Here is a 22,672-nt window from a genome sequence, read left to right as displayed (position 1 = left end):
AGTCCAGTGGCTCTCAGCCTTTCTTCGTAAGGCCTGTTCTCTTGCCCTCTGGTCATGCGTGCTTTTCTCCTCTGGACTCTTTCAAGCTTCTCCACATCCTTCCTGAATTGTGAAGCCCAGAATTGGATGCATACTCCAGCAGTGGCCTCACCAAGGCTGAGTACAGCGGAAGGATGACATCCTGGGTCTTGCTCGAGATGCATCAGTAGATGCAAGCCAGAGTTTTGTTCACTTTGCCAGCTGCAGTATTATCACTTTGCTGGCTGCAATATTATCACTTTGCCAGCTCATGTTCAACTTGTGGTCAATCGTGACCCCCAAGTCTGTTTCAGTTGTGGTGCTAGTGAGTGTAGCATTGCTGAGCCTATATGTGTGATGTGGGCTTTTTTCCCGAGGTAGAGCACCTTGCATTTCTCCATATTGAATGCCATCAGGTTTTCATCCGCCCACCTTGCAAGCCTATTGAGGTTGGCCTGGATCACCAGCCTATCCTCAAGTGTGGATATTCTTCCCCAGAGTTTGGTGTTGTCAGTGAACTTGGCCAGTCCACTTCTGACACCAGAGTCCAGATAGTTTATAAAGACATTAAAGAGTACAGGTCCAAGAATGGAGCCTTGGAGGACACCACTGGTCACCGAGTGCCATGTTGATTCAGTTCCATCAACTACCACTCTCTGGGTCCAAACTAAGAGCCAGTTCCCCAGCCATCGGACTGTAGCGTAGTCGAGGCTGCAGCTTCCCAACTTTTCCATGAGGACATCATGGGACACCAGGTCAAAGGCTTGTTTAAAGTCCAGATATATGATATCAACCTCTTTCCTTTTGTCCAGGTGAAAGATCACCTGGTCACAGAAGGAAATGAGATTGGTCAGGCAAGACTTACCCACAACAAACCTGTGCTGGCTATCCCTCAGAATGTTTCCTTTTGTTAACCTGCCAAGAATGATTTCTTTGATAATTTTTTCCAAGATTTTTCAAGGGATTAGGGTCAAACTGATCCCTGGAAAGATCTTGGAAAAAAAACTACTTGTCCTGGACAGTACTATCCTACAGCAGAGTTAATTAGTTTACTGCGCCCTAATACTGGCACAAGTGTAGAAGGTGATGCTTTACTGTGGAGGTAATTCATCAGCTCTGCAGTAAAGCACACATATGATAGGGCATTAGGAGGTGGATGTCACACCACTTCCCTTTGACTTCAGTCTGCATTGTAACTTTGGTCTCCAGAAGTTTAAGACTCACTGGAGCATCTACATGTGCCCCTACAGCGTTTTTACTGCACCGTCATTTAGTACTTCTTTTTGGAGGTACTAAGTGACGATGCAGTAACAGCCTGTACTGCACCGTGCTGGTTGTATATGGTTATTTTTAGCCACTACGTCACCATAGCAACACGCTATACCAAGGGAGCGCATTGCTGTGGCGATGTGGCAGCAGTGTCATGGTTTTTGCCTGCGAACACTATATCGCCGTAGCACGTTGCTACAATGACATAACATCACATGTAGACATGCCCATTCTCTGTAACTACCACCCCAGCCTTTTTGTATGTCCTGTGCCATTTCTGTAACATATTAATGTTACAGAAATGGCTCAGGGCAGCAGAGGCTGCTATAGAGTTCAATTAACGTAGACTTTGTCAGCTTTCAGAAGTTGCCTGAACTTACAGCTGAGGATCTTTATGACCAAAACTTTTCATTTATTTTAAGTCAAATTGTTTTATGCTTTAAAGCAGTGGTTTCTGATCTTCAATACGGATACCACCAGTGATACGTGTAACTGATTTATTATAATTACTTTATATGACAAAAATTTGCTGGTGGTACTTAAAGTTGAACTGAAAAATTTGCTGGTGGTACTTGTATCATTTTAAATTGGTGGTGTGCAATCTGTCAGTTTGGGAACGGCTGCTTTAAAGTAAAACACCCCATGAAAAGGGTGAGTCCATAGATAAAACCTAGAATTGAAGCTCCTCTCTTTTACAAACAAGACATAACTGGTCAAGTGCTTTGGAAACCATTGCAGGAAAATGGTGCTATAAAAATTACTTCTGTGTGACCTTGTAATACTTGTCACTTAGACCAGAATGTAGCAATTAGTCCAAAAACTGTACAGATTTATTCTAACTGTAATAATTTCATCTTGCTACAGACCCTATCTGCCCAAAGAAGAACCTGCCTCCCAAGGTTCCCATAACACCAATGCCAGAATACTCCATTATGGAGACGCCAGAGCTTAAGAAAGAATTGAACAGGTTAGTGTTACTTCCACAAATGCAAACAGTTTCTTAACTTGCAGGTACTTGAGGGAAGTGCCTTGACAGAGAAACCCTTGTACAGCAAGAGATAAGAGCCAACAATTTGATGGGGCTCCAGGAAATGTTATTTGAGATCTAGTTAATAGTGCTAATGCCTGGACTGTAGCCTCCATAATGTAATCCCATTCCCTTCTCTAAGCCATACTGCAGTACCAGTAGTGTGGGACATCACCATGTTAGCCTAAGAGTACTGTATTGCTTAATTAAAATTCTACCTTTATATTTTAGATTTGGAGTCCGTCCTCTCCCAAAACATCAGATGGTGTTAAAGCTGAAGGAGATATTCCAGTACACTCACCAAGTCATGGAGTCGGATTCAGAGGATGAATTCTCATCCTCCCAGCCCCCCTTGTGGAAAGCAACTGCGAAGCACTGCAGCCCATCCAAGGCAGATGGGACTGCAGTGAGAACAAAGAGTTCCAAAGCCTCAAGTGGAGCAAGCAAGCAGAAGATGAGTATTTTGGTTCCTTCCTTACCTGTTCTGGGGAGTACTGATGACAACGTAATGGGCCCCTCTACAACAAGTTGTGCAGCAGCTAAGATGTCTGCTGAAACCAAAAGCCATGCAGGAGATGCCAGCAGGCAAAACAAAGTAACTCTGTCTCTTGCTGCATCTCCAGTTAAAGGTTCTCTGGCAATCAGCACTGATGAGCAAATGCTCTCAGCATCACAGGAATCTGCAATGTCTTCGGGGGATGGAACGGACCACTCCTTTGGTTCACAGAGGTAAGACTAAAATAAATGACTGAAATAGCAACAGAATTGTAGTCATTGGTGTGGGACAGGATGTGGACCCCTGCAAACTACAAAAATCCTTTTATCCTTATCATTTGTCCTTTATCATTTGAGGCTTTGGTGACCAACATGAGTGTCTTCATTCTAATTCCAAGTGAACTTTTGTCAGATCAGAAAAGTAAGTTTGATATCATTTGCTGTGGCTGATATTCTGTTGCTTGGTAAAGGGTCTGTTTACTTCAGGGGCACTGGTAGAGTTGTATGTGGGCCCAAGACTGCAATAGCAGAGCCACAACAGACTTTCATGACAAAGCTGTGCACAAAAGTAGAATGACAGCAGATGGTGCAGGTCAGCATGGAGAAGCAGCAGCTGGGGACCACAGGACTGGAATAGAGTCACTGGCACAGCTGAGAAGGGGAAGCTTGCAGAATGTGGGCCCTTGTTAAGCCTGTTCTGTTTGACATTTACATTCACATCCATGAATGCCTTATTCCCTGACTCTTCCTTGCTCTCTCACTTGCTTGCTCTTACTTTCAGTTCGTCTGCCAATGAATTTGAGACCTGTGCCCTTGCATTGGAAGAAGATTATAATGAGGGGGTCCCAGCATCTCAGACTGCCACTCAGGATGCAGATAAACAGGAGGCAGTGAGACGCTACATCCATTCAAACCCAGCTCTCTATCGGAGGATACTCTTTTATGAGCCCTTGGAGCTGGCTGAACTGCAAGCTGAGTTGAAGCAGAATGGCATCAAGATTGGGCTGGGAAAGCTCCTGGATTTTTTAGATGCTCACTGCATAACTTTTACCACAGCTGGGACACGGAAAGAGAAGCAGCAACATAGGGGTAAGAAAAAGAGAGGCAAACGATATTAAATGAAGCCTCTTCTCTGTCCAGCTATTTCTGCACACATGCATTTCCCCTCTGCAGGGTCTAAGACTCTTCTCATTGTCCCTAATGTCCAGAACTCTTTCAAGACTTGGTTCTAGAGGTTGAATTTTTGGAATAAACCAAAAACCTCACTCTGCCCCCTTAGAATTTTCAGAGCACATGAATTTGAGCTGTTTGTACAAACCAGTTAGTGCATTGCTTCCCCTTGTGATGAGTTGCTCAAATAGCGGAGATTGGAGGTTGGACTGGAATTCTTGAGAAGCAGCCATTCCCGTTGACTTGCAGAGCTGCTCATTCCACCCCTTGCCTGCTGTGTCATCCATTTCACTCCTTAGCACAGAGTTAGCATAGGTGTTCTGCCTGTTTTTCCTCTTCTTTCTTTAGCCTCTTCTTTCTTTCCTGTTCCATTCCACTTCTTTTTTTCCATCCTCACTAGCCTTTTCCTTTCAGTTCTGTCACTCTTCTCTTGTCCTCCCTCTTCTCTAAAAGGTTGTATTTTAGCCATGCTTCTAATCTGTGCATCTATGGCCTGAATACTACTTCCCAAAGGTCTCACTGAGTGCACTAGTATTGAAATGAGATCCTGTCTACATGACAGGAAGTCTTTAGGTCTTCAGGAAAAGCAGGCCAAATTCCTTTAAGCTCCATTGTCCCATGGTAGATATCCTACCATACTAGAAGGAAAGTTTCTGTTGCTCTGACACGTAAAGCATTGAGAACAGGCAGATATGTTTTAGAAAAAAACCATGATGTTTTCAGTTGTTGCTTAGTTTCTTTCAGTATGAGATTTTGCTCTACTGATTGAGGAGTGGAAGTTAAAGAGCAGTGTAGTGGCAGTATTATTTATTGGGTTAATCAGGGGACCTAAGTGCTACGCTGGTTCATTATGGGGTCTTTGGTAAATCAGGCACAGATTTCCAAGTGGGTGCAGATTTTGGATTCCCAGATTGTTGGCTGTCTCTCTTTAGGTATCTAGGGTTTTATTCTCAGCAAGTACTAAGCTCTTGCAAATCATACTGGCTTCTACTAGTATTTTGGTGCTTTGCACCTCTGAAATCAATCCCTGGGAACGCAGGGCTCCTTTGAAAGTTTGTCGTAACTTCCCTGCTTCCCCTGTGAAAAAGAGAAATAAGAGTTGCTCTCTCTTCTAAAGGATTTTAGCTGCTTAGATGAAAGCTGTTGTAGACAGAAATGTGGCATGTTAAAGAGCTGTGTTGTGGAAAGTACAAACAGAGACTGTGCTCCTATATGGTCTAAAGGACTTCTTACTCTTGGCAGTGGTTACCAGGAATCTAACTGCCTTCTTGTATTCAATACATTGGTAAGGACCTCAGAGATTTCAGGTCTCAAGATTCAGTGGTATGTTTTAACATGCGTGTTGGGATCTCCAGGCCACACCCTGTGATAGAGAGAGAGAGCTGCAAATGTTACATGGATTTCTCTCAAGTTGCCAGCATGGCCCAAGCCAATCTTATGTCCGTGACAGCAAGATCTTACTTGTTTTAAGGAGACAGATGTAATGAGCACTAGAAACCTTCTGTACCTCATTACTCCTTTTAAATGAGTTTCCACGTTGGCCCACAGCCAGGTCTGTGATTCTTGGGGAAGTCGTAGACCCTTGAAGTTCATCTTTTTTATTTAATCTTTTGAGATCTGCTGACTTTCCAGGTTTTGAAATGATGCAAATACAAGGGCCTCATTTAGTAACACAGGTACAATGGTAAAAAGAAGCCAGACTCTTTAAAAAAAAACCATGATGTGTACTTTTGTAATATATAAATGTCATTTATTTTTGATACCATATCATCTGGGTTTCATCAGATGTGTCTGTCTTATGTGCAATAAAAATTATTTGTAAGAAATTTCAAGTGTAAACTTTCCTCACAGGGAACATCCAGTCAAAAGTGCATGCTCAGTTGTATTTTGAAATCTTGGACCCAACCTGAAGTTACAGGGGCTTCTCAGCAGCATCCCAGCATGTCCATCATGCTGGCCAAAGACCTGGGCAGGGAGTGTAGTAAGGAGGGGAGGGAGCCCTGGGACATTCTGGGCCCTGAGCTAGGTGAGAAGCTGGGGAAAGCTGTTGCAGCAGCAAATGGTGGGGGGGACCATTGGTGATGTCTTAGACCAGGACTGCTCAACTGGTGGGCTCCACATCCACCCCCAAGGTTTAACATCCAACTCTTGGTCTGGGTGCTCTCCTCCACTGTTCTCCTTCTGCTGCCACTGTAGTCTCCAGGCTCCTGCTCCCTCTTGCTTCCATTGCCTGACCCCACCCATGGAGCTAAGGCAGTGTATAGGCTGAGGGAGACTGTGGCTGGGAGATTCAGGGGGACCCTGCGTGGTGCAGCGTGGTGGGTAGAGAAGCACATGGCACAGCGTGTGGCACAGCATGTGGCCTGGGGATGCGTGAGGCCCATTAAGTGTGTGGCCAGGGGCCTGCAGCACCAGGGCATTCAAAAGTTGAACAGTTTTGTCTTACACCTCTGAAAAATGCTGGACGGGGTATCTGAAGGCAAGTCCAGCTGATACAAACAGCCTAAAACTAGAGGCACCCAGGGGCAGGGCTGTGGGATGAGCCCCTTTGCCAGAAGGGAAAATGCTAAAAAGTATTGGGTGGGGATTCCAATCTGCTGGATCTTTAAAAGTGGGTAGACAAATGGTGGCCAGCACATATAAATTGGAGGATGAAGTCTTTGGCTGCCAGGTGCTCTTGAGTCCCATACACCATGTGTGAGAATGAACAGCTGTGGAGCATCTGGTATAGAACAAGTTAGGTGTTGGTGGCTGTGGGTAGCTTCATACTCCGGGACTGTTAATACACCTCTCTCACCCTTCACATGCACCTCATTTCTCCCTCCATATTGCTGCCCTATTTACCCCTCCTTCAAAACTGCACACAGGGTGAGGGGAGGGAAAAGGAAGAGGACGCACAAAAACCATGGTGACTTAGGTTAGCCATTAAGATATGCCCTTCCAATTCATTAAGACAACTCCTAGTTGGGCTGACTTGCTACCCTTGCCCTCCAATCTCTTCACTGTAGTCACTGTTACTTAATCCCTGGGAGTTTTCTGTCTCATATGCCCCTCCCTGACTGCTCAGCTGCTGCTTTCATGAGGACAGGAAAGGCCATGTGTCTGGCCTGCCTACCCTTCTGCTAAGATTTGTCAGGATTAGGCAAATATTTGCTTGAGCCTACGTTGCTGCTGATGGGGATGTCAGACTAACAGCTCCATGAAAGGAAAGGATTTCTAAACATTCCCAAAACAAACCGCCACAGGGATTGTCTCTCAAGCATTCAGATTTCTAGCGTAACCTCAGTCTGCTCTTATGACTTCCCACTGTAAGACAACTCTCCACATCCTGTTCTGTGAGTCTTGTCTTCTCAGACAATATATAACCTGCACACTCTATAATGAACCCAAAAGCACAGAAATAACTGTCGTCTCACCAGTTCTTGGCACTGGCTAAATGACATGAAAATAAGGTCTGAGGTGACCAGAACGATTCATCGAAGCACATACTATTGAAACATTGGTAGCACAGGGTGAAGTCCAAATTGTGGAACTAAGCACCTGTCAAGACACTTCATGGTGCTGGTCAAGGGCTCCTCGTCCTGCCTGGGGCTTCCAGGCATCCTTGTGAAGTGAGGAAGCTCCTCTGTGCCAGGATCCCAGCCTAGCCCTGAGTCTGGTTTGTCAGCACCAGTGATGTGGGTGAGAATTAGCTTCAGGAAATGTTTCTGAGCCGGACTGACTTATCTCCAGGAATAACGTTTGTGCGGGTCCCTGCGAGTAGCTTGACCCCCTTGTTCTAACTCGGCGGCAGCTCAGCTTGACCCGAGCTCCTCAGACGGGCCGACGGGACCCAGCTCCTCCACTCTAGGCCCAGCCCCCGGCTCCCGCGCGCAGCGGCTCCTCTGCGGCAGCCAGTTAGAAAGTTCCTTGTTCAGCATTGGGCGACAACAGCCGCTGCTGTGATTGGCCGCCGCTGTCACGTGAGAGCTCGTTCAGTGCCGGAAGAGCTCGAGCTCTTCGGCTGCCTGCTGCCCTTGGGCTGCGCGCGCTGGCTCCCGAGCCGGACCCCGCAGGTAACCGGGTGCCCGCGCGAAACGCCGCCTCCTCGCCGCGCTGCTCCGCGTGGACCGCCGGGCAGAGCGGGTGCGCCCGGGAGCAGCTTGAGCAGGGGCCGGGCCGGGCGGTGGGACAGGAAGCAGCGGGCGGCCGCGAGTCCCTGCCGCCCAGACCTCGCTGGCCGCTGCGGTCCCGGAAGGAGGAGCTCGTGCCCTGTCTGCTCGCGGACTGCGCCGCTGCCCTCCCGGTGTCTTGTGCCCTGCCCGGCTCGGACACGCAGTGGGAGTGTCGTGCACGTGTCCTGGGGCACTGTTCCTGGTGGGAGGTGCCAGCGCTGCCGGGTCAGAAAGGTACCGGTGATTTCCAGCAACGCCAGTAACACGTGAAGCTAGCAATAGGCCTGGGGGAGAGTTTAGCGATAAAATAGGCTGAAGCTTCTTGTGAAATCTCCCCGCTTGCCCTTGTCAGCCTGACAGGCTCCAAAACAACGTCTTGCTCACTCTAGATTACTTCACAGCCCTGGGAGCAGGGCCGAGAAGTAGTGGTGGGGGACCAGCTCAGGGAGCCTCTGCCGGAAGGGGTGGAGCAGGGAGATGGGAGGGGAAGAGTAGAGAAATGATCCCAGGGTAGGTTCAAAATAGGGACTGATGTTTAGATCCAGACAGAATGTGGGGGCTGAGAACCGAAATTGAGAGCAGCCAAATATGAACAAACCTTTATAATGTCCAGTGACTAGGATTTAGCATTTCTCTATGACAGGCAGAAGTTACTGGGAATTGTTTCTGGTGAAGGAGCATGACCAGTTGTAGTAGTAGCAGTAACAACCCAGGGCTCAAGAGGAGTGTTTTGGCTGAACCTCTCTTCCCAGCCAAGGCCTAAATGTGGCTCCTTTGGAACAGAGACAGTGTGTATGGCTCAGAGGTTTATGAGGCTGATACTGCTTTTCAACCAACAGACTTTGTCCAGTAGCTCCAGTAGTAAAGCACCTAGCATGCTCTTAGGTGAAATAGTTGTGTCCTTGTTATGAATCTCGCCCGTGGAGAAGCCTCAACTGCTTGTGGACTGGCATGCTTGAAATGAACTCTCATGACTAGGTCTATCGTGTGTGTGTGTGTGTGTGTACATATATATAAGTTAACACAGTTGATCCTACCTCGGAGCAGAAACTAGATTAGATGACCTCCCTATGGTCCTTTCCAGTTCTATTTTCGATGATCCAGAATGAGCAGGGTAAGTGCATGTCATGCTTTTGTTACTAGCCAAAAAAGCCTCTGAAATCAAGCACAAGTTGTAGGTACATCCACAACAGAATTTGCACATGGCCAGTTACTTGGAGGAGAAATCCATTTTTCCTTTTTATTCCTTATCTTCTTTCTCTCATCCCACAAACTTGGCACTGATCAATCTTTGGAGAGACAGGACTGTGGTCCAGCTGTGATCAGGACCTCTTTTGCAAGCTTAGCCATAGAATTAAGGGACAGTTACAGTTCCCTTAATCATTAACCTTTTTTACACACCAAATTAAGCTACAGTCACAATTCCCAGTGATCCTCCATTCCCTCTTACCAGGTAGGGTGCTAATACCACTTGAGTCAGATTACTAATAAAGAAGCAAGCAACAGGTTAGTAGCTTAGTCTTTTATTGTTTATAACCCAAAGCACAAGATTGGGAAAATGTTTATACCCCAAAGCACAAGATGCTAAAAAGTATTGGGTGGGGATTTCCCTATTAGTGAGAGCATAGATATGACAATCAAGACTTGCCATTTGTTAATTGAAAAAAGTAAAATGGACAGAGAATTTGGTAAGAGACGTAGGGACAACATAGCACAGTGCTGTTCTTTAGAGTGAAAACTACAAGTTATAAATACAAGATGGCACAGTATTATGAAATGATTTCCCAAATCTGTATTGGTGATGATGCACTTTAGAATTCGGGGCACAACTTTACATGGAACTGTGCAGATTATGAGACTTCCAGGATCTTGGAAAGGGAGATGGAGAAAAGTCCAAGTGATCTTTTTAGAGATGTTCCCATCTGGATGTGCAAATGTCCATGTGGCTACTGCACATGTTCAGTAGGGTGCACTCTGCCCAGACAGTTATGTGCCTCTGTATGCATCTATCTAGCACAGGGGTGGGCAAAATACAGCCTGTGGGCCTCATCCGGCCCACCAGGCCATTCTATCCGGCCCACAGGGCCCCTAAAAAAATTTAGAAAATCAGTACTTATCTGCCCCTGGCTGGCTGTCAAAGATGACAGGAGACAGGGGCAGTAGGACCGAGGGGAAGACATGGCAGGACCCAGCAACAGCAAGGTCCATGCGGCCTCACCCCCACCCCTGTTCCCCTGCCTAGCAGAGGCTTCTGGCCTGGGACCATGAAGTTGTTTGTGCCTCCCTGCACAGGAGTGGGAAATTCTGGTAAAAACACAGGGAGGACTGTGGATGATCGCCTCAGTCCTTGGGGCCAGGCCAGCTCCTGCTGAGTCCTGTGGTTGTGGCCATGCAGCCGGGAGCCACATGGTGCAGGAGTGGCTGGGGGGAGGGCAAGAAAGTGGGGAAAGCAGCAGCTGGGGGGCTTGGGATTGGGAATGAGCAGGTATGCGGGGCTCCCTCGGGTGTCCTGGGGTCAGCGCTGGTGGAGCACAGGCTGGGGTAGCAGAAGTGTGGGGTGTGCACTGGCAGGAGGCCATGGAGCTGGGCTGGGGTGCACTAGCAGGGAGGGGGGGGACCTGGCTCAGCTCCATAGAGCCCCTGCCAGCTGGGACCTGGCACCCCTGCCACCCTGCTCTGGGTCCTGCCGGCACTGGTCCCAGGACACTGGCGCAGGCCCTGCACTCCCATCCAGCTGTCACTGCAGTCCATGCACCCACTCACTCCCAGCCCCCCACCCCCACCCCACCCCACAGTACAAGCAGGGACCAGCATGCACAGCCCTGACCCTGCTCTCGCCCGTCTGAACTGAGCAACAGCAGCATGGGACAAAGTGCTGCTTAGCGTGGGGGGAAGTGGCCGCTCCCCCTCACTGGTGCTCTCTGGTATAGCTGCCCAAAGCCTGCATGGGGCTGTCCTACATCACTGCTGCCTCTGGGCTGCCCTGCAGGGCAGCAGTGGCAGCACAAAGCAGACACAGGGCCAGCCTGGCACAGGCTCCGAGCAGCTGCACCAGGAAGCACTGGTGAGAAGGAAGGGCCGCTTTCCCTCCACCCTGAGCAGCACTTTGTTGTGCACCACCGCTGCTGAACCTGGGACCAAGTGCCAGCTCAGGGCTCGCCCATCCAGGCTCAGCTGTGGCAGCGGTGCCCTGCGGCTCCATCACCTTGCCACCTCTGAGCCGCCCAGCACGGCAGCGGTGACAGTTTGGAGCAGCCACGGGGCAGCTCACAGGTGGCAGTGACGGAGCCACAAGGCAGCCCAGCAAAGTGTGGGATCCAGGTGGCTGTACCAAAAACTGCCCAACAGCAGTAAGGGGGAGGAGCTGCTTTCCCCTGTGCCAAGCAGCAGTTTCTACCCAGCTGCTGATGCTGCTGCTCAGCCTGGAAGGGTGAACCCAGAGCTAGCGCAGGTTGTACAGAGTCGCAGCTGCACACGCTGCTCCCCACTGCCACTGCTGCATGCCCAGGGGCAGCAGGACATGCCATGGCCAGGTGGTGCAGAGCAGGCACGGGGTGTGCTGGGGCTGCGTGCTGTTGGTGGTGGTGAAGAGGTGACATAGGGCACTCAGGCTCTGGGCTGTTGCAAGGTGGGGGTGGGTGCTAACTGGCTCAGGGGGACATGTACAGGGGAGCTCCCATGCACACCCCACATACCCTCAAACCCTTCCTGCAAACCCCACAGCCACACCTCCCCCCCCAAATACCCTATACACACACACACCCCTGACACCCCTGCACACCCCACACACTATACAAGAGTAAAACTGCATTTTTGAGCTATTATGCAATCACTTCTATATATACAGCACAAGCACACACAAATCAGGACAAAAATATTTTTTTAAAATTAAATTAAAATATTATGGGTGTTTGATATGAGGAAAGGTTGCGGGACCTGAACCTGTTCAGCCTTCAAAAGAGAAGGCTGAGGGGGGATCTTGTGGCCTGTTATAAACTGGTTAGGGGGGATCAGCAGGCGCTGGGGGAGTCCCTGTTCCCCCGAGCGCCGCAAGGAGTGACCAGGAACAATGGTCACAAGCTGGCGGAGGGAAGGTTTAAGTTGGACATCAGGAGGCGCTACTTCACGGTCAGGGCGGCTAGGGTCTGGAACCAGCTTCCAAGTGAGGTGGTGCAGGCTCCCACCCTGGGGGTTTTTAAGAGGAGGTTGGATGACCACCTTACTGGGGTCATTTGACCCCAGTGCTCTTCCTGCCATGGCAGGGGGTCGGACTAGATGATCTGCTCAGGTCCCTTCCAACCCTAGAAACTATGAAACTATGATTTGTAGTATATAATTTGTTGTTTTTTTCCCTAGTCTAAGATGGCAAACCCTCTTCCCAAAAGAAGTACTTCCAGGGGCAAGGGGAAGGACTTCCGGGCCCAAGATGGTGAGCAGGGGGCGGGACACCTGTCAAGGGGCAGGGATACGCATGCGGCCCTTGACAGCTTGCCAAAACTCGGTAAGGGGCCCTCTGCCCAAAATAATTGCCTGCCCCGATGTAGCAAGTGTAAGGCCTAGAAATGTAACCCAGAAAAAAGTGGTAAAAAAGGCCCTCCCAAGTTTTAGCCCTTAGTGCAATGCAGGGGTCACCAACCTATTACCTGCAAGACTTGATCTTGAAGCAACAGGGGGTTTCAGCAGCAGTCACTTTCCCCAGCCACTGTGGGGACAAGTGCTGGCTGCAAACACTGTCCCCAGGCCACACTGGAAAAGCAGCAGTTTTGGACACTTTCCCTGTTTAGCAACTGGGAAAAGTGGCAGCAGTGGCTGGATCCTAGTGCCTGCCTTCTGGGGGCCAGCCCAGTTCTGACCCAATTTGGGTCAGTCTGGCCCTCAGCCTGAAAACATTGCTGACCCTGGTCTAGTGGTTAGGTCACCTGCCTAGGGAATGGGGGACTCAGATTTTAGGATTTGAAGCTGTATCTCCTACTTCCTAGCAAAGTGCTCTAACCCCTGGGCCATGGGTCAGGCATTGCTTCTCTTCAGCCCTCCTATTAAATCTGAGCTACTGTACATTTGTTCAGTATTCAGTGAATGGAGAGTTGTCGGGAAGTTTCTGGCCCATTGGGAGCAAGGGTGCATGCTAAGTCCCTGGGCCCCCTCCGTTCCAAAGCAACAGCCATCTCAGTGAGCCACACACCCTTGCACTTGTTCTTTTACTCCTGGCCCTACATATCTTTGTTCCCTGGCTGCTCAGGGGGCCAGCTTCCAAAGGAGAGATGCAGAATTCACTGGGTAATGCCAGGGTATGAACAGATGTCACTTATCAGCTTCAAAAGGGGATGGGGAGTTGCTACTCCAAAGCATGTACCAGCTGTTGATCTGCAACTTTCACCTTTGCATGCTCTTGTAGTGAAACAAATTAACTAAATAGTAAATTTAACCCAGAATGAAAGAGCCTTAATAGTTGCACTAGTTCTGCTAGAGGGGAATTCTAATATTATAAAAGCCTAAGTCTGGCTGGCTGTCATGCTTTATTCACACTCTGATTAGCTGATGGAAACAGCCAGAGTGCTCCAAGTGTGGGTGAGCACTGCCATGATTCTGAAGCTGTGCCAAGGACTGGACAGAGCGTGGGGGAGCAGAAGCCAGCAGCTCTGGCCTTGGCTCCTCCAGCCCACTGCCTGCAAGAGGCAGAAGAGCAGCAGCATGGGGTATTAGGTGGCGGCACTCCATCCCAGCCCCCTCTGCCCCCCTCCCCCTCGTTATTCTTGACAGGCAGTTGGTTAGTACAGACTTAAGTTATTACATCAGAAGCATGTTTTCGTAACTTCATAGGAATCAGTCATAATGAGTGCAGTTGTTCAGCACCCTACGGTACTAAGATTTTTGTAAGGTATTTGCCTTAGAATGGCCCAACACTGAATAAAAAATTATCAGAAAAATATCAATAGTCAACCAATAAATACACAACACGTGTAGATCTCAATGGTACTTATTGACAGTCACCATTGACTGGGTGAGTAGGATTCTGCTAGTCAACATTTTCATCAATATTGGAAGGTAAATATAAAATTAGCGCTGATAAAACATAGGGAGGACATACAGATTGACAGTGTGGTGAATAATAATGAGGACAGGACAGAGTTAGAGCAACCTGGATTGCTTGGTAATATGGGCCTATTCAAACCAAATATATTTTAGTACAGGCAAATACAAAGTTACACAACTTGGAACAAATAATGCAAGCTATACGTACACAACGGGAGTTGTACTGTGGAAAGCAGAGCTTCAATATAGATCCAAGGAGTCACAGTTGAGAAGGAACTCAATGTGAATTCCCAGTATGGTGCTGTGGCAAAAAGAACTAATACAGTCCTTGGATAAATAGAAATAAAAGCTTGGAGGTGTTTTTCTTCTGTATAAGATATTAGGAAGGCCAGTGCTGAAAGACTCTGGGCAGTTCTGGTGTATATATTTTAGAAAAGATGTTGAAGTATTGGAAAGGATATAGAAAAAACCCCACAAAAAAGATTCATGGTTTGGAGCACGTACTTTACTGTGACAAGGCTTAAAGACTTAAACTTTTAGTTTTATAGAAAAGAAGACTGCTTGGTGACATAATTAATATATTGTATACATACCTCCATAGGAAGAAAATACCAGGAAGTAAAGGATGCTTAGAAAAAAAAGCAGCGGAAATATGGAAAAAAAAGCATGGTTGGAATCTGGAGCCAGACTAATTCTAAATTCCAAATACAAGACACTTTTTTTTTTCTGGGAGAGAAATTAAGCATTGCAGCAAACTGCTAAGGAAGGATTTCCATCTCTTAATACAGTAGTTTAAATCAATACTGGATATATTTCTGGAAAATATGCTTCAGTCAGATACAAATTATTGGGGCCAATGTAGTGGTGTGGATTAAGGAATGCAAATCCTTCAAAAGATAGGAAAGGGTTAAAGCAGGGGTGGGCAAAATACAGCCTGTGAGCCAGATCTGGTCCACCAACTGATTGCATCCAACTTGTGGGTGGGCAGCTGCAAAGCCATGGGATCCAGCCTGCAGAGAGCAGGTGGCTCCGGCATTGTGCCAGGTGGGTGGTCACGTCCTGGCCTTGTCTGCAGTTTACACTAGCTTCTGCCCCACACACTGGAAGCAGCACCAGGGGCACGCTGACATCAGCTGTGGATGCTGTCAGCAAATTCCTGCTGGAGACTGGGAGGACTGCCTGGGGACTGCAGCTGATGCAGCAACATCACTTGTGGACCTGGGCAGATGCCCTGATACCTAGCGGGAACCTGCTGGCTGCGTCCACAGTTGATGCTAGCACTGCTTCCAGCATGCAGGTTGGGAGCTGGTGTAAGCTGTGGGGATGTGCTGTAAGTAAATGACAGTTCAGGTGGGAGGGAGGAGGAGGAGGGAGAGAGAAGCAGCCCTGCTCACCCCCTGCCCTCAGTGAGTGGTGGTGGCTGGCTGCCAGGAAAAAGCAGATCCTGGTGACTGGCACACTCATTGCTGTGAGGTCCCTTCTAGCTGCAGCCACCCAGAGCCAGGGCTGCCCTGCAGCTCCTCCCTGCCACTGCTGTTGCCACCCCACAGGCCTGGAGTGGCTCAAAGGTGGTGGCGGCAGGGAGGAGCTGCAGGGCAGCCACAGCACAAGCTGTACCTCTAGCGCACTGGTTGCCAAGTCCCACTTTTTCCTGGTGCCCAGCACTGGCCATTGCCATTCGTTATGGGCAGGGAGTGGGCAGGGCCATCTATCTCTGTCTCTTTCTCTCCTCCCTCCCTGCTCCCTCCAGCTGCACCTATAGCATGTCCCCAAAGCTTACACCAGCTCCCACCCCACATGCCAGAAGCAGTGCTAGTTGGATGCCAACATCAGCTGTGGATGCAGCCAGCAGGTTCCTGCTGGGGATTGGAGCATCTGCCTGAGCCCCTCCTCAGGGCAAAAGGGCAGCTTGGGGATTGTGCTGATGGTGGCAGGGAGAGCTACCCCTGCTAAAGCTGCTGCCCATGCCCAGGCCAGCTCCCCATCTACCCACAGCTCCACCTCCCTTGGCCTGCAACAATTCCCCAAAATTCCCTATGTGGCCTGAGGGCCCAAATAATTGACCACCCCTAGGTTAAGGAGTAGCTGTGAGTTCAAGCAGCCATGTCCCATTATATCTATGAAACATACCAGGCTTGGAAGAATTGTTTTAAGAAGAGGGAAAACCAGCCCTGTGGCAGCAGCTTTAGGTGAGGAATAAGCTCCTACCTTAGCTTTTGAGAAGACTGTGTGTGAAAATAAGGCCAGCTTGTACAACGGTAGCAGATAGTCACCTGAGCAGAAGGTGGAACTCCATTAGAACTGCTGAGTCAATTGCTTAGAGGTATTGAAACTTAACTGTAGGCAGTTGTGGACAGTTTGTTAGTTGATTTGGATTAATTCTTGTGTTGTTTTGTGGTTAGTTGGAGCCTCCTGACTAGAATATAGGCCAGACCCTGAACATTTCCACTATAACTCCTGTAAGTGATTTTTCCTGGGCTGCCAAACTGAACTGCAGATTGCTGAAGGCTCTTTCAAGGAAGGGAGGCTGCTGCTGTCTTCCAGTCTTTGGGTAGCTTTCCATCTTTAATAGTTCCAGAAGAGGTAGACTCCAGAAGAACTCAGCCAGAGAGCTGAGTTTCTCGCACCTTAGATGTATGCTGACAGCTACCCACATGCTGAGGACTTTAGACCATGTGACTGCAGAGTTTGGTCACATCCCAAGGGAGCACTGTGGGATACAAAACCACTGGCAGGGTTACTGAATGAAATGTAATGACCTGTGATATAAAGGAGATCAGCCTAAATGAGCCGTTTGTCTCTCTTAGCTTTAAAATTTCTGAATGTATGGACTCTTCTGTTTTCTCTTACCACTGCTGCAATCAGTATTTGTCATGTTCTTATAGGATTCTAGAGAAGTAGGGCTACAAGAGACCTCATAGGGTCATCTAGTCCAGCCCCCTGCTCGAGGCAGGATCATCCCCAACTAAACCATCTCAGGCCAATGTTTGTCCAGTCTGCTCTTGAAAATTCTCAGGAATGGAGATTCCACAACGTCTTCAGGTGGCTTGTTCCAGTGCTTAACCAACTTCATAGTAAAAAAGTTTCTCCTAATCTCCAACCTAAATTTACTGTTCTGCAGCTTGAGGCCATTGGTCCTAGTCCTTTCCCCTGTGGCTACAGAGAAAAGTCCATTTCTGTCCTTTCTGTTGTTCTTCAGGTATTTGAAGACTTATCAGTTCCCTCCTTAGTCTTCTCTTCTTCAAACTAAATAACACTAGCTCTTTGAGTGTTTCCTCAAAAACTATACTTCCCAGGCCTCTTAACATTTTGTTGCTCTCCACTGGACTCTTTACAGTCTGTCCACATCCTTCTTGAAGTGTGGGACTCAAAACTAGACACAAATTCATTAAGTATATACTGGATCCCATTTTACAAATAATTTATGAAGATGCTGAACAATAGCAGACCCAGGACATTGTTCTGGGGAGCTCTACTTGATACCTCCTTCCAACTAGATATTGAGACATTGATGACTACTAATTGAACATGATGCTCCAACCAAGTATGTATTTACCCTAGAGTTGTTTCATCTAGTCTGAATTTCCTTTATTTATTATCTAGTCCAGGGGTGCTCAACCTCTGGCACATGGGCCAGATCCAGCCTCTGTGGGGCTCTCCATGAGTCTGGAAATTTGACAGTGGGGGAGCAGTGGCACTGCCCCCATGTTGCTAAATCCTCAGACCCATGAGGAGCCCCAAACCCCATGCACTGGATCAAGCACCTGATCCTAACAGGAAGGGCCAAGTGGGGGTATGGTGGGCCCCAGGACCAATCCCAGGGCAGGAGGCAAAGAGGGGGTGGTGGTGGGCTCCCAGGTCCCAGTCTCTACACAAGGAGGCAGAAGGGGGCGGTGCAGGTGCCCCAGGACCCAATCTTGGTATGTGGGGGCAGAAGGGGGCAGTACTGAACCCCTGGGACCCAGTCCTGATGGGGGGGGGTGATGGATCCCTGGCACCCAATCCTGGCAGGAGAGGTGTGGTTCCACCATCCCCAAGACCCATCTTGGCAGGAGTAGATGGGAGGGATAGTGCCAGATCATCGGGACCCAGCCCCGGTGGAACTCGGTGGTGCTGGACCTCCAGGACTTCATCTCTGCAGCAGGGGGCAGGAGGGGGTGGTGCCAGACCCATAGGACCCAATCCTTGTGCGTGGGAGGTGGAAAGGGGTGGTACGAGGCCCCAGAGCCAGATCTGGCTTTCAGACAGGCCTTAGAATTGTAGAAAGTTAGGGTTGGAAGATTGCTTAGGACATCACCTAGTCAAGGCAGGACCATCCCCATCTAGATCATCCCAGTCAAAGCTTTGTCTAGCCAGGTTTTGAAAACCTCCAAGGATGGAGCTTTCACCACCTTTCTGGATAACCAGTTTGAGTGTTTTACTACCCTCCTAGTGAGAAAATTCTTCCTAATATTTAACCTAAACTTTCCTCACTGCAACTTGAGACTATTGCTCCTTGTTCTGTCATCTGCCACCACTGAAAATAGTCCAGATCCATCCTCTTTTGAGCCCCCCTTCAGGTAGTTGAAGGCTGCTATTAAGTCCCCTCTCAGCCTCCTCTTCTCTATACTAAATAAGCCCAGTTCCCTCAAGCTTTCCTCATAAGTCATGTCCCCCAGCCCCCTAACCACTTTTGTAGTCCTCCACTGGACCCACTCCAATTTGTCCACATTCTTTCTGTAGTGGGGGGCCCCAAACTGAACACAGTACTCCAGATGTGGCCTCACCAGCTCTGAACAGAGGGGAATAGTCACTTCCCTTGATCTGCTGGCAACACATCTACCAGTGCAGCCCAGTATGCTGCTAGCCTTCTTGGCAACAAGGGCACACTGCTGGCTCATATTTAGCTTCTTGTCCACTATAACCCCCAGGTCCTTTTCTGTAGAGCTGCTGCCTAGCCAGCTAGCCCCAACCTGTACTGGTGCATGGGATTCTTCTGTCCTAAGTGCAGGACTTTGCATTTGTCCTTGTTGAACCTCGTGAGATTTCTTTTGGCTCAATCCTCCAGTTTAGCTAGGTCACTGAATCCTAGCCTGACCTTCCAGCATATCTACTACTCTCCACCGTTTGGTGTCATCTGCAAACTTGCCTGCGGGCACACTGTATGCCATCTTCCAGGTCATTGATGCAGATACTGAACAAAACCTGTCCCAGGACCAACCCCTGGGACACTCCACTTGATAAACGGCTGCCAACTAGACATCAAACCATCGATTACTACTGTCTTAGCCTGATGTACCAGCCAGTTCTCTATCCACCTTACAGTCCATTCATTTAGCCCATACTTCCTTAGCTTGCATGGGAGACTCTTGTGGGAGACCATATAAAAGCCTTGCTAAAATCAAGGTACACCACATCCACCGGTCTCTGCATATCCACAGAGCCAATCACCTCATCATAGAAGGCAATCAGTTTGGTCAGGCATGACTTGCCCTTCGTGAATCCATGCTGACTGTTCCTAATCACCTCTTCCTCCAAGTGCTTAGAAATGGATTTCTTGAGGATCTCCTCCATGATTTTTCCAGGGACTGAGGTGAGTCCAACTGTTCTGTAGTTCCCTGGATCCTCTTTTTTCCCTTTTCTTAAATATGGGCACTATGTTTCTCTTTTCCAATCATCTAAGACCTCTCCTGCTCGTCATTAGTTTTCAAAGATGATGGACAATGGCTCTGCAATCGCATCAGCCAACTCTCTCAGCACCCTCGGGTGCAGCTTTTCTGAGTAGTCCCTAAGCTGTTCTTTCACTACTGAGGACTGCTCACCTCCTCCACAAACAGTGCTTCCAGGTGCAGTAGTATGGGAGATGACCTTGCCTATGAAGACTGAGGCAAAAAAGTCATTGAGCACTTCAGCTTTTTCTGCATCCTCTGTCACTAGGTTTCTTCTCCTATTCAGTAAGGGGGTCACACTTTCCCTGACTCTCCTCTTGCTAGCACCATACTTGGAGAAACCCTTCTTATTACCCTTCAAATCCCTTGCTAGCTGCAACTCCAGTTGCTCTGTGGCCTTCCTGATTTCATCCCTTCAGGCCCAAGCAGTGCTCTTATATTCTTCCCTAGTTATTTGTCCAAGTTTCCACTTCTTAAAAGCTTCCTTTTTGTAATTTAATTTACTGAAGAGTTGCCTGCTAAACCAAGCTGAACTTCTGCCATACTTGCTAGTCTTCCTGTGCATCAGGATGGCTTGTTCCTTCAGTCTCAGTAAGGCTTCTTTAAAACAGTGTTTCTGAACCCCCCCACTGGTAGGACGCAAAGGTCGTGTAGGTGGGACTCATCCAAAAAAGTGGCATTCCTGAGAAAGGTAGGGGGCCTGCAGGCTTGAGATTCTGCAGGGGAAAGTGTGAAGTTTTGATGATGTCATAGTCCATTAGCACGGAGTTTCTTCTCCTTATAAAAATATAAAATCTTACATTTTATTTTTTTTCGTGGGTAATGGATCCATTCATTCATTTTGGCAATGAAACAAATAAGCTGTCACTTTCAGAGGAGAATAATTTCATTGAGTTAGCAAGCGATCCAATTTTGAAAGAATTACTCAAGAATCTGCCTTTGGATACTTTCTGGCTTAAAGTGAAGACAGAATATGAACAATTTAGGAAAAGCTATTAAGAAACTACTACCCTTTTCTTCCACGTATCGTTGTGAGCAAGCCTTCTCTGTCATGGCAACTATAAAAATGAAAGAAAGAAACCATCTTCAACTCGAAGCAGCTCTTCAAGTTGCTATTTCAACTATTACCCCAAGAACTGACATGCTTGCCAATGAAACGCAACTACAGGCTTCTCACTAATGACAAAATTATCATCACATTTCTCCTAAGATTTTTTTTTTACAATTATAGCAATAAAACTTATTCTCAACAAAATTATTGCAATTTTTAATTTTTAATGTCCTTAAAAATTTGTTAGTCTTTAATATAATACTAAAATGCATGTAAACATAAAGTACAGCCAGCTCTCCTGGACTCCTCTCCCCATCAGACTGGCTTCCCAAGGGATCCTGCCCATGAGTTCCCTGAGCGAGTCGAAGTCTGCTTTTCTGAAGTCCAGGGTCCTTACTCTGCCGAACTCTCTTCCTTTCCTCAGGATCCTGAACTCAATCTTCTTGTGGTCACTGCTGCCCAAGCTGCCATTCACTACTACATTCTCCACCAATTCTTCCCTGTTGTGAGCAGCAGGTCAAGAAGAGCATGGCCCCTAGTTGGCCGCTCCAGCACTTGCACCAGGAAATTGTCCCCCGTACAGGCAGTCCTTGACTTACAAAGTTTTGACTTACAATGTTTCACACTTACAACGTTTATAAATTGACACCGTTTCAACTTTATGACATCAGTTTCGACTTTACAGCGCTTGATCCAATGCGATGCCATGCCAGCGAACAAGTTCGCTACATCACTCATCTCCCTGAAGAATCTCTGTCCAAACTTCCTTGAACGCTTTCTTTAAGAAAGCAGCCAAGACTCCAGAGAAACCTGCAGTGAAGACTCCTGAGAAGACTCCAGCCAAGAACCCTTTAAAAAGTCCAACCGAGAGCCTTTCAAGAAGTCCAGCAAAGTCACCTGAAAGAAGTCCTTCCAAATCAATATGATTGCTATTTACAATATAAATACATTAATGTAGCTATATTACTCATCTATAATTGATTGAGTACAAAATTTGGGGGTATTTTTTGTGAAAATAGAGTATCGGGCCTTGGTTCAGGAACCAATCCCCCATTTATAACCTTGTTTCTTATGAGAAAATTGGTTCCAAGTTGCAACGTTTTGACTTAAGATGCGGTTTTCAGGAGCCAATTTTGTCGTAAGTCCAAGGACTGCCTGTACTGTCCAAAAACTTCCTGGATTACCTGCACACTGTTGTATTGCTCTCCCAGCATATGCCAGGGTGATTGAAGTCCCCGATAAGAACTAGGGCCCAGGACTGGGAAACTTCCGCTAGCTGTTTGAAGAAAGCCTCATCCACCACTTCCTCATGGTCTGGTGGTCTATAGCAGACCCTTATTGCACTCCCCTCTGACTCAAACCCACAGACACTCAACAGGCCTATCTCCAGTTTCATATTGGAGCTCGCTCTGAGCCATCGTATGGCTCTTTTATAAAAAGTGCAACTCTTCCTCCTCCTCTTCGTCCCTGCCTGTCCTTCCTGAACAGTTGTACCCATCCATGACAGTGCTCCAGTCATGCGGGCTCCCACCAAGTCTCTGTTGTTCCAGTCACGTCATAGTTCTGTAACTGTGCGAGGACTTCCAGTTCTTCCTGCTCATTTCCCAGGCTCCATGCATTTGTGTACAGGCACCTGAGGTAACTAGTCAACTGCCCTACTTTCTCATCTGGCTGGTGGAGCCAAAAGGTCTAAACTGTATTTCTTAACTTGTTATCATCTAATCTGTATTTTATGGTAGATACCTGCCAGGACTGCTCAACCATCTTGACTGAATTCAAGCAGAAAACTTTGCCCTTCTTCATTCTT

At 47.9% G+C, this 22,672-nt stretch overlaps 3 protein-coding genes across 3 annotated transcripts in view; all 3 read left to right on the top strand.

Annotated features, from left to right (window-relative positions):
• SLX4 (SLX4 structure-specific endonuclease subunit) overlaps nucleotides 1-5,805 on the top strand; it is a 47,813-nt gene extending 42,008 nt beyond the window's left edge. Inside the window, exons 13-15 of the mRNA XM_019507548.1 lie at nucleotides 2,152-2,254; nucleotides 2,546-3,043; nucleotides 3,591-5,805. Coding sequence (XP_019363093.1) covers nucleotides 2,152-2,254; nucleotides 2,546-3,043; nucleotides 3,591-3,927 — 938 coding nt within the window. The 3' untranslated portion in view covers nucleotides 3,928-5,805. The remainder of the gene's footprint in view (nucleotides 1-2,151; nucleotides 2,255-2,545; nucleotides 3,044-3,590) is intronic.
• Nucleotides 5,806-6,672: 867 nt separating this feature from the next.
• Nucleotides 6,673-22,672, top strand: part of LOC109290686 (zinc finger protein 501-like) — a 26,237-nt gene continuing 10,237 nt past the window's right edge. Inside the window, exons 1-2 of the mRNA XM_019507395.1 lie at nucleotides 6,673-6,704; nucleotides 7,913-8,034. Of these exons, the coding sequence (XP_019362940.1) occupies nucleotides 6,673-6,704; nucleotides 7,913-8,034 (154 nt within the window). The remainder of the gene's footprint in view (nucleotides 6,705-7,912; nucleotides 8,035-22,672) is intronic.
• The window catches only part of LOC109290782 (zinc finger protein 501-like), a 73,011-nt gene continuing 58,324 nt past the window's right edge, over nucleotides 7,986-22,672 (top strand). Inside the window, exon 1 of the mRNA XM_019507547.1 lies at nucleotides 7,986-8,034. The gene's annotated coding sequence lies outside the window, so the exon portion shown is untranslated. The remainder of the gene's footprint in view (nucleotides 8,035-22,672) is intronic.

This window comes from Gavialis gangeticus, unplaced genomic scaffold, assembly GCF_001723915.1.
Source record: "Gavialis gangeticus isolate Ggan-Ray unplaced genomic scaffold, GavGan_comp1, whole genome shotgun sequence".
Classification (NCBI taxonomy): Eukaryota; Metazoa; Chordata; order Crocodylia; family Gavialidae; genus Gavialis; species Gavialis gangeticus.
This window is presented reverse-complemented; position numbering and strand designations above follow the sequence as displayed.